This window comes from Dermacentor albipictus, chromosome 3 (genome assembly GCF_038994185.2).
Source record: "Dermacentor albipictus isolate Rhodes 1998 colony chromosome 3, USDA_Dalb.pri_finalv2, whole genome shotgun sequence".
Lineage (NCBI taxonomy): Eukaryota > Metazoa > Arthropoda > Arachnida > Ixodida > Ixodidae > Dermacentor > Dermacentor albipictus.
In genome coordinates this window covers 110,350,309-110,366,964 of record NC_091823.1, presented here as the reverse complement: position 1 = coordinate 110,366,964, position 16,656 = coordinate 110,350,309, and the positions used below count along the sequence as shown (strand labels likewise).

The 16,656-nt window shown below is 44.3% G+C and overlaps 1 protein-coding gene across 1 annotated transcript in view; it reads right to left on the bottom strand.

Annotated features, from left to right (window-relative positions):
- Positions 1–16,366, bottom strand: part of LOC135908462 (probable peptidyl-tRNA hydrolase 2) — a 50,254-nt gene extending 33,888 nt beyond the window's left edge. The window contains exons 1-4 of the mRNA XM_065440230.2: positions 16,264–16,366; positions 15,657–15,810; positions 9,437–9,526; positions 1,786–1,988 (exon numbers count right to left, since the gene is read on the bottom strand). Coding sequence (XP_065296302.2) covers positions 1,786–1,988; positions 9,437–9,526; positions 15,657–15,788 — 425 coding nt within the window. The 5' untranslated portion in view covers positions 15,789–15,810; positions 16,264–16,366. The remainder of the gene's footprint in view (positions 1–1,785; positions 1,989–9,436; positions 9,527–15,656; positions 15,811–16,263) is intronic.
- Between the last annotated feature and the right edge of the window lie 290 nt (positions 16,367–16,656).

Below are 16,656 nucleotides of genomic sequence, written 5' to 3'. Positions count from 1 at the left end.
AAAAGCAAAACATGCAACGTGAGCACACGCAAAGTGGCCTACACCCATCAGAAAATCAAAGCAAATGAGAAACATGCAGTAATTAAATGTTCGATCGCTAGACTAGATTCTATCACTCCTCATGCACCTCACAGAAAGATACACATGCCTGGCAGTATCATCAGTTTGTGAGCGCCCGCCTGTAAACAAAGTAATTGCATGCCTCCAGGAGAGCCATTCGGGAGAGCATATTTCGGTGGTGCTTTGAGTGTTAAGTGGCCAGGTCACATGACAGTAAATTTTGGTTATAGTGTTACGCGAGAGGAAAACAAAGACCAGCAAACGTGCTTGCGGTCCCAAGTAGGAAAAGAGGAAGAGGACGACACTGAGTTCATCAACCAGCTGTTCACTCTTACGCTCACCTTCGCGACCTAAAGTAAATGGCCCCCTTCATCCGTAAGGGTGACAAACGATCTCCTTCGCACGTAACAAAGTGGTGGAAGTGCCGGGGTAGCGCTTACAACAATGGAACCGTCTCTGCTGTAGCTTCGTTGAAGCTGTCTTCGACCACACCAGCTGTGACCGTCTTCGACATGCCAGAAGAAAGAGCCGGTCCGAGGGCAGCACCTAGCCTGTCCACTACCATACTACTGAGTTCCACCCACCTTCGGAGGCAAAGCAGAGGAAGATGCCGACGAGTGGCTTGTCCACTACAAACGAGTGAGCAAGTCCAAAGGGTGGGACGCAACCACACAGCTCACCTGTGGTACGAGAACCACGAGGAAGCACTTACGACGTGGGAGCTTTTTGTTGATGAATTCAAGGCTTGCTTTGGGGACTCAGTCGCCAAAAAGAAGCGTGCGGAGCAGACACTGTCGCAGCGGGCACAGCTACCAGGTGAGACATGCACAACATATATCGAAGTGTTAAAGCTGTGTAAGGTGGTCAGTGCTCGCATGTCGGACGATAAAGTTGGACATTTGCTGAAAGGAGTGGCGGAGGACGTGTACAATTTTCTAATTGGAAAGGAGAGCCTCAGTTCTGTGTCCGACGTCATTCGGCATTGCAGAACTTTTGAAACGCTCAAGATGCACCAGATTACGCCGAAGTTTGGTCGTTTGGCAAACGTTACGACGGTTGCCAGTGTGGACACGAGCCTTTGCCTCGACCTTCCTTCGACCATCCGACAGATTGCCCACGAGGAACTTTCTTGCCGCGAAGAGATGTTGCATTCAACTGCTGACCACCATCGCGTGTACACGTCACATGAGGCTATGACTGCGCCACATTCGGCTCCTTGGCAACCGATGGTTAGCGCAGCGGCCGTAGAGTACAACATAGCCTCACAGTCGAGGATGACAACACACCCTCCGACTACATGCTATGACCAACGCGCTCAGCGGACGCCTTCTCACCGCCCGATGTATCGTCGTGACACACGCCGCGAACTAACCCACTACACAAGGGAAAACGATAATATCCGGTTCATCAACGAACAACCAAGGTTTCAACCTCTCCTGGTGTGTTACTCCTGCGGTGTCCCGGGTCATATATCGCAGTTTTGCAACCAGTGTATGACCACGCGGTATGGCCAGCCCTCAGTTTTCACGGCCCTCCAAACGGCCCCACGGTGCCCCATGGCCAGCTGGTTGATGAACTCAGCGTCGTCCTCTTCCTCTTTTTCCACTCAGGGACCGCAAGCACGTTCACTGGTCTTCGTTTTCCTCACGCGTAACAATATGTTACGTTAATAAGTTGTTACGTGCCTTCTAGGGAGTGTTCTACTGCTATAGTGATATCGCTCACCCGTATTCCTCCCACAGCAGGAGCATGTTGCCATACTTCGTCTCGTCTTGCAGAAGCAGCCTGTACAAGCCAAGGACAGCATGTCCCACCTGGGCGGCAATTTTTCCTGTGCTCATCTCAAGCTCAGTGTTGACAGCAAACACCATCTTGTACGTTTCAGGAGCATCCTCGTCTTCTGTGTCGCTTTCATCTGAGGCCTCGAGCTGAAAGGAAAGGAGCATAAGATGAGCTGTTTTGTATAACAAAGGAGAGGTCAGCTCGTAACCCATTTTCAATGAGACCGTAGGAGGCAGCGGCATATTCACTTTATTTTACTGCTGCATAACAGGGTTGAAGGCAAATATCAAATCAACATGGACTGTTAAAACACAATTCCAGAAATCTCGCAGTGCTCGTTTTGTGTCGAGAAAGAGACTTAGCCTAAGAAAAAAAAAATGAAGAGTCCACATACCTCTAGCACAATTCAAATTGCCTACCCTTGAGCGGGGAGTCGTGACATGGCTACACGATAATGAAAATACTGAAACGTGAAAGCATAGATGGCATAGAGGCTAGTGAAATCTAAACCTTTTGACCGCCCGCGTCATCGTCAGAGTTTTTTTCTACAAAAAGAATACAAATGGACAAGCAGCATTTCTTCTGCCTAATAATGCAATGCAATGATTTTTTTATTACAAGTGGTTGAGTACTAGTGACAGAATTGTAATGAGGAGTCACAACGTCATCCGGCTAGTACTTGCAATAGTGGAGTCTCAAACAGTATCCTGTATTAATCACGATTTCTCAATTACTAAAGCTCTGTACTCTATAATAGTGAAGCGTTAAGCAATCTCAACCATTAACCTATTACTTAAGCTTGACTTAATATTTGCCTTTAGTGCCCCTTTACAGAATATGAAAAGACCCCTGATTGTAATGCATACCCTGATTTTCATATTCCGGAAAAATGCTAAATACAATACTTTTGATTGTTTCTTCACTGAAGTTTCTTGGTAAGAGAGAAATAGCGATTTGATGTCACTTGAAAAAAAATATTTTATTACATCTGAGATGCAGTGGACTGGGTATCACTTCTTGAACATCAAGTAAAGGTGGTGTTCAAGAATAACAAACTTCCAGCACTCATAGGAACTTCTGGCAGCAGCAGTACAGCATTTGAGATTGGAAGGTGGGAGTCGAAATGGAGAGATGGGATTTGGACACCACCGATTGCAGTTTGGTTTTGCACTTGATTCTAAACTGCGTTTCACATTTTAGTAAATTCTAAAAACAAATAGTGCTGGAGTCGAGTAAATATTGTAATTCTCAGGCGCAAATTTGTTGTGTTAGGACAGTAGGTCTTTTATGTGCACCAACCTGCCGCATACCCTGTTGTAATCGTGCGACAATTTTAGTTCGGCAGGTAAATTACACTGCTTGTCTAGCCTACCATATTTCCACAATTGTAACGCTGCCTCGAATCTAATGCACACCCAATTTTTGCAGTCTTAAAGCAGGAAAATAAAAATGCTCCCATATGTAAAATGCACCCAATTTATAAAAGAAAAATATAATATGCCCAACCTTGATGATAAGAAAAGAAACAAGACATGTAGAATTTATCTTCACAGAGTGGAAACTTTTATTTGTTTTAATGAGCTTTCATAATGAAAGCAGTGCATTGTTGTCGTCATTTGCGCTTCACTGGCCGCACATATCAAGTACACAAAGTGGCAGTATCACTACTATCACTTTCAGATTTTACGTGCCTCTGGAATTAAGACTTGGAGACCCTTCCTGGCATTCTGCACAGTTAGCTTGGCACAATACGAGAAACACTGGCTACCGTATATGCCTAAACATCCGGTGCCAAGTTGCACAAAATCTCACGAAAGTAATATCTCCGAAAGTGATCACAGTCGAGCACAAAATGAACCCACAGCAACCTTCAAGAAAAATGTGCTCTGCTGCCATCTTGTGACGGCGATGATGCTGTGTCGGATGGCCCTGAAGGTAAGCTGCTGCCAACGTCGCAAATGCAGTTATGACTTCATATCTGATATTAAAGTGCAAGTGATCTTCAGAGCTATCTTTGAAGAAAAAAAGCTGTGCGTTAAGAGTCGTGTTTCTTTTTTTAAAGCAGATTGTGATTCTGCAGTTTTGGAGCGCGTTCCAAGAAGGCAACAGGACAAAGTTATATGCAATGGCCTTTCTGCAATGCGTTGCGTCGATGTATGACTGAAGGTACAACTGAATGAATTCGAATGTGGATTATGCTTCCAAGAATAAGAACATCATCAAAGTGTACAGCACGATCAGGGTGCTTTACCAAGTGATATGGCAAAATACAAGAAACTATCTGGGAAAGTGTGTTGCATTGGTCTTTCACTTCACTCAGCTATGCGCCATGGCCATGCTGTGCACTTTCATCTTTTCCACTTGTACGCACTATACGCAAAACACTTCAGGCAACTTGATGCACAACTGCACCTAAGGCACTCAAACTTCATTCACCCACCTATGCAGAGTCACACAATGGTGCAGTGCACCGAGGGTGCTACTACTTCCATAAATATGCTTTTGGAAAAGTCTACAAGCTATGACTATCAACACCTACAACATGCTTCCAGTTTTCTTTGAAGGTCCCCGTTCACATAGTTTGTGCGTTGTAAACAGACAAGTGTGGTGCATAGATCATGTGACTGCATGAAGCAACTGCACACCCTTCCTCTCGAGGAAACCCCCCTGCCAGCTAGACAGACAAGATCACATGCACAAATGCCTCTATGTACAAAAACGCACTGTCTGCAGCATCGCCGAATATGGCACAGGACCTTGGTAAATCATCTAATGGCAAGTGTGCCGCGCAGCACGAAAAGGAAAGAAAAAGAAAGGCAGGTGTAACATAAACGTGACATGGTCCCTCAGCTTCCGCATGAAAGAAAGCAGGGAAGTTGCGTGTGGATGACAGTCGAGGCAGAGGAGGAGAGCGTCTACATTGGCAGTGAAGCATGCCTGCAAGCAGCCTGTCAATGTAACATTTCAATTTCTTTTATTTCGTCCACTAATGAACCCATTTGAAAGATTCTTGCAGTGAAACGCCCCTAGGACTGCGCTCTACAAGTTCCAATGTATACAGTAGACTTCCGTCAATACGACTTTGGTTAGTTTGATTTCTCAGTTAATTTATTCCCGACCAGAGGTCCTGGTCGGTGCCCATGCGTTTCCATGGGCACAAGCTTTCATTATTTCAATCCAAAAATTTATGTCTGCTGGATCGTTTGAACTTGCCCACTCAGGCATGGGCATGCTGACTGGCCACCATAGGGGCCAATCAGCATGCCCATGCCCGACCCCTGTGGTGACCTCGATAGCGACCCCTTTAGTGGCAGCTTGTCTCGGAAAAGCTAAGGGGACAGTGAACAAACGTCGAAAAAAATCTACCATCAAAAATGCCTACTTTGGCTGTGTCATGGGAAGATGTTCAAGCTATAACGGTAGCTCCTAACGTCCAACTACGGTATTTACCCGATTCTAATACACATCTTTTTTTCACAGTATGTCTGGTCGATAATTGCCTGTGTGGATTGCACATGAAACCAAACCGCATTTGCAATGCTTAACACTGCTGTTTTGCGGTAAAGCTAATGTTAGAAAACCAGCTGCCATTGTGCAACACATGTTAGACACTTGTCCATTTTTCTTGCTCTAAAAAATTTGGTGCACAATAAATTTATACTCTGGGAGTGTGAGTGAGTGAAAAACTTTATCAGCTCTAGATTCGCTGGTATTCTGCGGTCTTCAGATGGAATCGTCCATCTTCTAACACAACGGTCGGTTGCCCTTAGTCCAGGGCTCCGCTGGATGCTGCTGCCAGTTGTGCTCGCCGAATCAGACCTTCTTGGTCGACCTGGCGATCGCTGGAGAGCACTCCCTCCCATTGTTCCGCACTCGGGTTTGGTATAACGGGTGCCACGTCTATCTTCTGGCATGCCCACGTTATGTGATACAGCGTGGGTGTTTCGTGGCACCAGGGGCATTTGTCATTGTATTGTGTCGGATAAATTTTGCTGAGTACGTGTAGGTTCGGGTAAGAGCCCGTTTGTAGCTGCCTCCACGCGACAGAGTCCTCTCTGCTAAGGGAGCTGTGCGGTGGTGGATACCGCTTTCTGCAGCCCTTGTAGTAATTTAGTATCGCCGAATAGTCTTGGGGTACAGGTTCGGTCTCCTCGAGGTCGCCTACGTGGGATGCTCGGTAATAAGTGTGCCCTCGAGCTATCCTGTCCGCCTCTTGGTTCCCTGCGACTCCCGTGTGTCCCGGCGTCCATACTATTGTATGCCTAATTGGTTCTTCTTTTGTTTGTCGTTGTGTTATGTGGTCTCCGGAGCGGAGTATGCGGAGCGCTCCGTGCCCTATTCTGCCGCGTAGGTAGTTGCGGCACGCTGTTTGCGAGTCTGTAAGGATTGTTAAGGACCGTTTAGAACGATATCCTTCCGCTGCCGCTAGAGCGACGGCCGCTTCTTCAGCCTCGATTATCGTACAGCCTTGTAGTGATGCGCTGGTGATCTGGGAGCTTTCATGTTGTTTCTGGTGATGCGCTGGTGATCTGATACTCTGGGAGCTTTCATGTTGTTTCTATGTTAGTTTTCTACTTTCGACATGGGAAAGTGGGAGCGCATGGGATTTGGGCGCATGTCAAAATTGGGCAAACGAAACCAAATGAATCAGCGATGTGTTTTTATGCTTTTTCTGCATTCTGTTTAATTCAACCCACTGGATAATTCAGTCGATTTCACCAGGCCTGTCAGGCTTCATTTAATGGAAGTCAACTGTATAACCAAAATTAGCAATGAGGCCTGGTAAGGGGTCTATTAAGGAGGCCATGAAACACCCTTTGGGCTTGGTGAAATAACATAAGCTGTGGGCAGCATACGCTGCTGTGAACATCTCAGCCAAGTTTTGCTTTGGTATGCAGTGCATGGAGGTTGAAAGCAGAGCGCGAGTAAACATTTCTCTCAAACGTTCTCTTTTCAACAGAAGCCTGCTCCTCATTCTTTTCTGGACGCTTTATTTGGCGATAAAGCAAATTCGAATACATGGCTGCTATTGGTACTTGTGGTCTGCTATGTAGCGTAGATACAGCCCCCACCCCCCCTGGGGGTGCCACCACAAGTTCACTAGCTAAGTGCACTGCAGCTCGCTGAGTACAACCATGTTTGGCTTACGTTTAACGCGTCGTAAGCACCAAAATCGGAAGTCGTGGTGTCTACATTAACATCCAAAATGAAATTTGAACACGTCATAGTGACATATAGAAGGTGGAGCGTTGTGGGCACGCCCGACTACTCTGTAGCCTTTTCAGTGCAAGGCATTGAAGATGGAAAGGGAGCACAGCGGAGGCCGTGTTTGACTGCCAATAACTCTGCTTCTACTAAACGCATTGAAGTACTTTTTATGGCAAAGTATTTCTGAAATAGCCTATTTTCACTTCAAATGCAGTTCTCCTATTCGACAAAAGTGGCTCAGGGCCCTTTTAAAAAGAAGGCTGGCTCATGAGTAGAACAAAACATGTTGCAAGTAGCAAGATGCTTCCCAGATGTTAAGAGCAATGAGCAGAATGCGACATAGGTTGAGTGGAGGATTGACGATACATCAAGCAGACCTATGTGTCATCTACTGAGTCATCAACAGAGGTTGAACAATGGGTCCTGCTGAAGTGAATGCTTCGACAAGGTTACTGAAGGTCCTGGCTGGAACTTATAGATTTCTATGGATCGAAATTTGGTATTTAGATCCTAAAATTGGCCTGCAACTGATAATTTCAACTTGACTGCTTGGCAAAAATGCCTCTGACGCCAATCATTATCTTAATGGGTGCAGCGTCTGTCTTGGCGGCGATGGAGGACATAATGCATTGAACAACCACCTTCTGCCATAACCCCTATTTTCAGTCTGCAGTAGGCAAATTTTCAAGTGGTAACGGTAGCTCACGGCGAAAGATTAATTGTTAAACTAATTCTAATGTATAACCTTTTTTTTTCATTTGGTATGAAAAGGGACTTTACAATGCAATCAGATACAAAAAAAAAGCCACATTTGCAAGAGTTTTCTGTCACAGCCAACCTAGACAGCATCGTCACCAATGCTGTCATAAGATGGCGACAGAATACGCTCTCGTGTAACATGATGACGATGTGCTGATTTCAGTGTTTGATTCTGAAAGGTCATTAAAAAAAGTTATTTAACATGCCAAGCTAGTGGCAACAAAGTCATGTCACATGTTTTTGACGGTCTGGTAACTGCACGTGTAACAGCACAAGCCAGCGAAGTGGTTAGTCCAGCTGCTGCCACCATTCCGTTTGCGATTGTAGTGGAATTGTTTTATAATGGCAGAATGTCAAATACACAATGGGGCAGTATGGAGTATCATGACATGCTGTGACTCATACAAAGTGATGGAAGTGTCTGAGATGAAAGACAAGGGACATTACGCGCAAATTTCCATTCTGCAAAGGTAAACATTTAGCTGGTTTTATAGTTTTCTTATTGGAGCCATGCTACATTTTTCTTGCTAAAAAAGTTGGATGAACATTAGCTTCTTACTTTGTCTAGGATAACGTCATTTCTACATCAGCTTTCTGCCTCAAACACATATGGTTGCATGTTCAACTTGGAAGCCTGTTAGAATATGGCAAATACCGTGCTATGAAGCTGTGATGTTTTTTTTTGCTTTTTCTGCCTCTTGTTTAGCTCGACCCACTGGATAATTTTATCATTTTTGTACGTCCTGTCAGGGTAAAATATAAGGTGACTTTACAAGGCGACATTTTTTTTTTTTTTAGTATTGAGTGTCTGGAATTAAAAGGGCTGACTTCCATTGTGCCCCATTTTGACGACATCAGAGCTGGTTAGTTTTTGAAAAGGAACTGATGAATGACGATGGTGACAAAGCCTTGTGTTTAAATGGACAGCAGATGAGCACTATTTAGACACAACTGTTAAATTTTCAATGACGAATTTCATAAGCTCCCCTCTGACCTCCCCACTTCAAAGAGCATAAGTTAGAGGGAATCACTGTTTTTATTTTCTTCCTTTCTTTTTTTCTTCTTTTCTTTACTGCACAGTTAGCCAGACGGCATATTATGGTTACATGCTATGGTTATACATGCTGGTTATGGTTATATTATACATTATGAATTTTGTGGAAAAGCTTTGCACCCTAATAAATATAACCAATCTGAGCCACCTGAATGTGAAGAAGTTCTAAAACATTGTGTACACAATGAGCAATTTCATAATTGCACAAACCAGTCACCAGAAGCAATAGTTGAAACCTGTCACCCTGTTTGGAGGCTGTGTGCTTATAGGAACATGGAGAATGACCATAAGCAACCAGGAACAGCACCATTGAGAACACGAAGCAGCATTTCCCTTCAAACAGCTGAAGTTAGGCCATCAGAACTCTTGGTATCAGTACGCTACCACAAGTGTTCTCAAAGATAGACAGCTGAGAAGAGCATTTGTTGACAAAGTATGCCTTAGGTACCTTTTCGAGAAAAAAAGGAGCATTTAGCAGTAAGCATCTGTAAAACTGAACTCAAGAGACATGTTTGCACAATGAAGTACAGTTGTCAAATGCATGTTTCCATAGAAACCATGTGCTTCACTCACATCGAGAGGACCATCAATGTCCTCGTCATTGTTCTCGAAAATCCACTGAGCAGCAAAGTCAGGGCCTTGGTTTCCGGTGTAGTAGAGTGCCTGCAAACAGAACGTAAACATATGAACAAAGAATAGTCGTGTAAAAGCATGAAAATGTTGCATCATCTTTGTTTCCCATATCACAAGTCATCTTGCAAAAAATGACGCACTTCACAGGCAACAGCCTATACTGTTAATGGTGCGGTTTACTCCTTCCTGCATGCAATCTGGTTTTGTCAGTTATGGCCAGTAGTGGCAAAGAAACGGCAACGGGCATTCAGCTTCAGAAGAATTGAACCCTTCGCATACTCAATCTGTATCAATTTCTCTTCCACATGCTGCATATTGCTACAAACAATCACTTTGCTAAAGCCACTACCATGCTTGATTGGACGTTCGATGTGCTGTGCTCTGGCAGTAATGGTGAAATAATGACTTTTCCTTTCTCTTAATGCCTGCAGCCAATAATTATTTTGTGCATACACTTCAAGATGGTGTTTAAATTCTTTCTATACAAACAACAAAACACAACTGAATGCACAATAAATAGAGATTGAATCAATCTGTAATTACGATGACTCATTAGAAAATGCACAAAGCAACATACTAGTACCTTACCTCCCTTGCAATGGAGTGTTGAGCGCCTAGGAATAAAGTTGTGTAAACTTGACACATTTATTGACCGTCCACCGTAATTAGAGAATTGGTGTTTTGGCGATGACTGTTGGCCACTTGTGAGAACACAGGATTTGGGACAAAAACATACTAATGCCAAGATTCACCGCAGTGGTAGACATGAGGATGTGCCATAATCAGCAAAAAAAGAAAAAAAAAGAAAAAAAAAAACATTCATTCACACGTGTTGCGATCACAGAATTGAAGCCTGCTGTAGAAACACTGAGGCTACAACTCCATCTCCCCAACTCTGTGCAGTACTGAAAATGCTACAGGCAGCGTCAGCCAACTAGAATAGAGGACTAGAAAAAGGGCTCCTCCACTGGCCGTCCTTGATCACCCTCCATGTGATACTGACTGAGCAGATGCTTTTCAGAAGAATCATCAGTGCACAATGTACTGTGTGCTCACTTCCTCTCTTCTCGAAACGTGCAGTGGCCTCCAGTCACTGGCTGGCTGATGCAACGCTCACTGCACAGCACAGAATTGGTGAGGTGCGGTATAGCCCATGTTTTCAGATACATCACACCCCTGACTTCAGACAAAAGGCACCGGCATTCCACTTATTTTTGCGTAGCCTTCCTTGTACACTGCATGGCAAAATGTTATTTTGTTCTGCAGTGCGTGACGATACCTTCACAATGAAAACTGAACTCTGTTTCATCATTAGCAGGCAAAACTCTCGAAGCTACCCAAGTAGTGTGGTCATACAAGTCTCACTCCGTGAATTTCGCAGGGCAGCTGATTTCCATCTCCGACACTTTTTAAGGAATTGCCATTTCATACATTACAACTATAACTCACGTCAAATTACGTATTATTTGTGCACCATTGTGCTTTCCAGCACACGACGTAACTATGTTTTGGTTGGGAGCGCAAGCAGTGGCTGTGGCCAATAGATTAAATAACGTCTTGCTCTGCTCATTTTGCAGTTGAAAAGTTGAGACCTGTGATGCCTTCCATGTAATGAAAATGTAATATTTTGCTGATACATTTATGCGAGACTTATGGCACATTCGATTGGTTCCTACTATGCTTGAACTTAGTTTGCAGCGTTGTGGAGACCTCTCGATATTGGAGCCAGAGGAAGCCTGCACCAGCGGAATGCGCTAACTGTTCCCAGAGCAATTGGAGCAGCCACGTAATTGAGTTTCTGCTAGGTCTCTGTCACACTCCTGGATTGAAAGTGGGAGTGCCTCCGAGTGCTCCAAGCTGGAGCATCGTGCTCTGTATGGACCAGATGAATGAGTCCCGAGCGCTTGACTTCGACCAGGCAAATGTAAACCGCACAGCAAGAGCACTCTAGAGCGTTCGCAAGTGACCAATCGAATGTACATATACTATTACATTAATTATATGACCAATATTTATATACTTCTTTCACGTGTGGTGTTCTACTTTTTGATTGTGAGTGTGAGCAGTAAGAGAAATTTAGCGTTATGATATTTTTTTCAATCTCACAGTACACGGAAGTGAGCACACCAACTTGTTGCATACAGGGAAATTAAATGTATTGGGTAAGCAAAGTATGCACGCCTTTTTGAATAACAAACACTACAAAATTGATAATAATAATAATAATAATAATATATTGACTTGCATTCCCAGCTTACGGGGCTTCAGCCACCCCCGAAATTTTTTCGTGCTGTCATGCGCCGCCGACCAAAACAAACCCTGGCACTGAAAATCATGCTCGATTTTGTCTAGAATGTCCTTTTCACGCTCGAAAATACATCTTAGCACGAACATTGCGAAATCGCACTGGATTTTGCGGCAACGCCCATGCACCGGGAGTCACATATCCTAACGCAAGGAGCTCCATCCGAGCACAAAGTCTTAAAGGCATTTTGATGGCGAGCGGGCTGGTCGCGGCATCTCGCGGAGGCGGCGGAATCTAGGGAGCGCTTGGATTTCAATTCTGAAAATTTACGTGTATAAAGTTCTTGCAAACTTTTGATGCGGAAAGTGCACTGACATTTCAAAAGTCGTGCTTTAGATTTTGAATCGCAGAATTTTGCGGGTTTATTGCTGTTATAAACATCTGACGCTAAAGGTGCATTGACTTTTCTAAATTCCTACATCGAACTATACAACGAGACAATCCAAATCAACACACTATCAGACAAGTTGACAAAGCAAGCAGTGTGGTCCAATGAGACAAAGCGTTGTGGTGGTTCATTTGTGCTGTTTTTTTTTTTCAACTTCGCCAAAGCAACCATGTCAAGACACTGATGCCAGCAAAAGCAACTATGTTCTTTATTTTTTTATTGACTTTTAGTCGCGAGCACACATTGAGCTTCTTCAAATTTGTTGTTCTCCTACGCACAGGCTGCCAGAGCCAGCCAGAGCACATGCGTTTTTCTTTTGTTGCCCCGACCAATGCGCGGTGCACTTCGGTGCGCGTTCGTTTTTCTCTGGCCGAGTGGATTTTCGCCAATCAGAGTTTTGGACACTTTCTAGCTAGCAGAGCAGAAAAAGAAACAATGGTTGCTCGCCGTCATCACTGTGGAGACTCGACAGATTGCAACGCATTCGCTTGAGCACAACTTCTTTGGGAAGCCTTGTCTCGTCGGTGTAGGATACCGAGCAGAATGAGTATGGTTCTTTGTGGACCAAGGGTCTCACGTTTTCTTTGATATTCCTTCGGTAGACCCACTAGGTGCCCAAAGTAGGCATTCGAGTGCAGCCAACATGCTTTCCCTTCCATTATTTCATTTTGGTGCCCCCCGCAGCACAAAAAAAAGAAAAGAAAAAGACATTGTTGTGGCGCAGCAAATTGTCGCACGGTGAAAGTTCGATTTTGTTACTTCTTATTTTGCATGAAGTAATGGGCCACGGGATGCTTCAGTTGCCGGATATTCTTATTATATTATTGCGATAGCAATTATACGAACCCCCCAGGCAGATTCCTGCCGTCGCCGTCATGTTTCATATAAAGTCCAAGGGTGGTAACATCATGACCGCTCGCAGCATGCTGTATGTGCGAGTGAAAGGGGGTGGGTGGGGGTGGCATGGGTGAGTCGGCGATGGTGGCTGTCTTTTGTGCGCAAGGAAGAAAAGTAGAGAGGAAGCGCACCGCCTTCCGTCGCACGCGATACATCGGATGGAGTGGAGGGAGGTGGGGCTGTGATCTGTTTATCTGTGGTTGCGCAACATGTTTATTTGCATTGTTTGACGCATCATATATAGCGACTTTTTTAGATACGTAGGTTTATTGGAGACTTATATGTATATTTAAATATCTTGTTGCGAGGTTTTGTGTTTATGTGCACTGAACTTTGTTTCCAGTGACACTTTTTTGCCCTTTATCAAGCTGTATCTTCGCATTTCTAATGCACGAGGGCGAGTCAAATGAAAGTGAGCCAACCCACCCCGTGCAATAATGGTTCGGTTCATTGTCTGCGAGGCATGCACATAGCACACAGGCATCTCTCATATACAAAAGTGACAGGCAGGTGTGAGGATAAATGTTCTTTAATGCTCTCATACACTGGGTTGAACATGGTTGCGTGACATAATGCACATTCCAAAAGTTCAACAGTGTGGTGTCATGAGATCTTTGACAGCTGAAGGTGTTTCCTAAAAAGAATTTAGTTGCTGTATGGCTGCCGTTTACGTTGAACACTGCATTTCATTGGATACTGTAGCGTTGGAGCAAACGGTTCAAAGAAGGACGTGAAACTTGCAAGGATGATCCCAGACCGGGCCAAAGCCACCGTGCAATCACCCTCAACACAACTGCAAAGGTTGATTAGACAAGAACGGAGGATAAGCATAGATGAATTGGCAGGGCGTGTGAACATCAGTCACGGTTCGGGTCACACCATATTTCATGAACATCTCAGTTATCGGCTCTTGTGTGTGCAATAAATGCCCAAGATTTTGAACCACCGCCAGAAGACAGATGTTTGGCGCTGCCTTGACTCATCTAGTCCGGTATCATGATGAGGGGGACGACTTTTTGTCTGCAACTGTGACCGGGGACGAATCGTAGTGCCACTACTATGAGCCTGAAACATAATGGCAAAGCTTACAGAGGAAAGATTGCCAAGAAAAGCAAACGCCGTCATTCCTGCCGGGAAGCTGCTGACTTTCTTCTTCGAACATCAGGGGTCATTATTGACCAAATTTGCTAAACCTGGAGAAACTACCAATCGTTTCCAATATTGTGAAACGTCAGATCAGCTGCGTGTCACAATCAAGAACAAACAATGTAGGAAAACTGAGGAATGGGGTCATCTTGCTCCACGACAATGCCCGTCCCCGCGTCGCTGATATGGTTAATACAAAACTGGCAAAGTTCAAGTGGAAAACACTGCAACATCCACCATACCACCACCACCACCACCCAGATCTGTCACCTTGTGACTTCCACATTTTGAAGCATTTGAAGAAACAGCTCAAGGGAACCAGGTTTGTGTCAGACGGTGACGTGAAAGAGTCAGTTACGGACTTTTTGAAGCAGCAACCCAAGGAGTTTTATGAGACGGGAATCACGCGACTCGTTAGTCAGTGGGACAAATGCCTAAATGTTCATGGAGACTACTTTTAAATGAAGTACTATATTATATTAATTTTATTATAAAGTGCATATATTCGCATTGCCTCACTTTCATTTGACTCGCCCTCATATATTTTGCAGAACTCCGGCTTTTTATATGTTGCTCTCTCTAGCGACTTTTCAGAATTTCGGAGCCATTATTCAAAATACACGACCGGTGACAGCTGCTTCTACGCAATACATTCTAACAAAGGACATATTTCCCTGGTTGCTGCATATGTACAAAAATGCAAACAAGGTTCTTGAATGACAGAGTGATGCGAATGAGAGATAGGCAGGGAGGCTAACAAAGTTTTATTAGAATACTTCTGCTCAACTTGTTCATTTCGTGGCCTTTACATTTTTCATATCAGTGGCATGCACTGCTTTGCGGGTTTCAAACTTATATAGTTCTAAAGTTCGTGTGATATTTGCTTTACTTATTAAATATGCAGAAAACATGGAAGCATTGATTTCAGTTATTTCAGGCACAATGTTTGAGACATACAAGCATATTGTTTTATGAAAATTACATATTTTATTTGCCTTGACAGTGCGTAGCGTTCAAGAATTCGTTCGCAGCATCTCTGGCAATGGCAACGCAGTTATTATTAATGTTTAATGTATTTGATCCCTCGACAATTTCTATAAGGAGGAGGCCGAGCTGCAAAGTGAGCCCCCCTGAACGAAATTTCTGGCTACGCCACTGCGACCAACTAGGAGCCTACAGCTTCGCTGTAATAATAATTCGGGTAACAGCGGGCGCTCTCCTAAGGAGTGTGAAAGGTCGAGCACATGGGCTAGTACCCTCCTGTCTCGCTGTCATTTTTGAACACTTAACGACACATGTGGGGCTTCTATGCTAAATTAATTTGGGCGGTTTCACATTGATAAAGGGGCGGAGCCTAATTTAATAAAACACACCACTGGAAGAATATATGTCTGTTGCACAGATTGAGTCTCACGTCAGCTCACCTTTATGGCAGCGTTGCGGTTAATTCCCATCCCGAGGAGGATTTTCAAGTGGTGCTGGTTGGGCGTCCACTTCGTAGGCTTGGGAGACATGGGGTTTTCTTCCCCGTCACCGGCTTGCCTCTCATCCTCCATCGTGCGCGCTAGTTATCTAGAACTACAAATAAACAGATACGCGCGCGCTCCAGTTAAACAAGATGAAGATGTGTCACCAAGATGGAAAACGTGCATCGATGCTTTCATGAATTCAAGAAGTGATTATTTATTAATTAACCAAGCAATTCTCGTTGAACGTTCAACATCATTTAAAGTAAAATGCGCTCCAGTTTCTCGGCTGAAATTTTAGCATTACAGCGCATAATTTTGGAGAGCAAAGCGCGAAATAACGCATCTCTGGTTCGACGTGCCCCGACCGGTTCATCCAAGTTCAACTACCCGTCATCGCACTGCACGCCTCAACTCGCGCACGACTGACATCCGTGAATGAGCGAGAGAGTACGACTGCCAGCCACACTTACGTGGGAAACCTGATTCAAATGCACTAGGCAAATTTGCTATAAATTTATGAAATACTAGACACAGCTGCAGAAAAACCACACCGATTACATACCTAGCCGGTTTAGCGCAACGGTTCCCGCCCGAAGCGCACAAGTCCGCTGCGACAGCGCATTTCCAGTGTTAGCAGATTAGTGAAGTGTTCTCTTGGTGCATCTGCCAAACTAAGTGAAATGCAGTCACAAACTTAGGTTTGCAAAAATGTTATTTTCCACAAAATTGAAACATAATCTTTTAAAACTAAAATTACGTTTTGTTTTAATTATTATGTAGTTAAATCAAGCGGAAGTTCATTTGAGAGCAAAATAAGAAACTGCGGCTTCGCGTTTAGATCTCTGCTTATAATGCAAAGCAGACGACAACCTGACCACGCCTGTCTGTGGTCTGCATCGGTAACATTGGTGCAGTGCAATTTCGCCAATTTAATGCACGTAGTAGCTTTTATTAC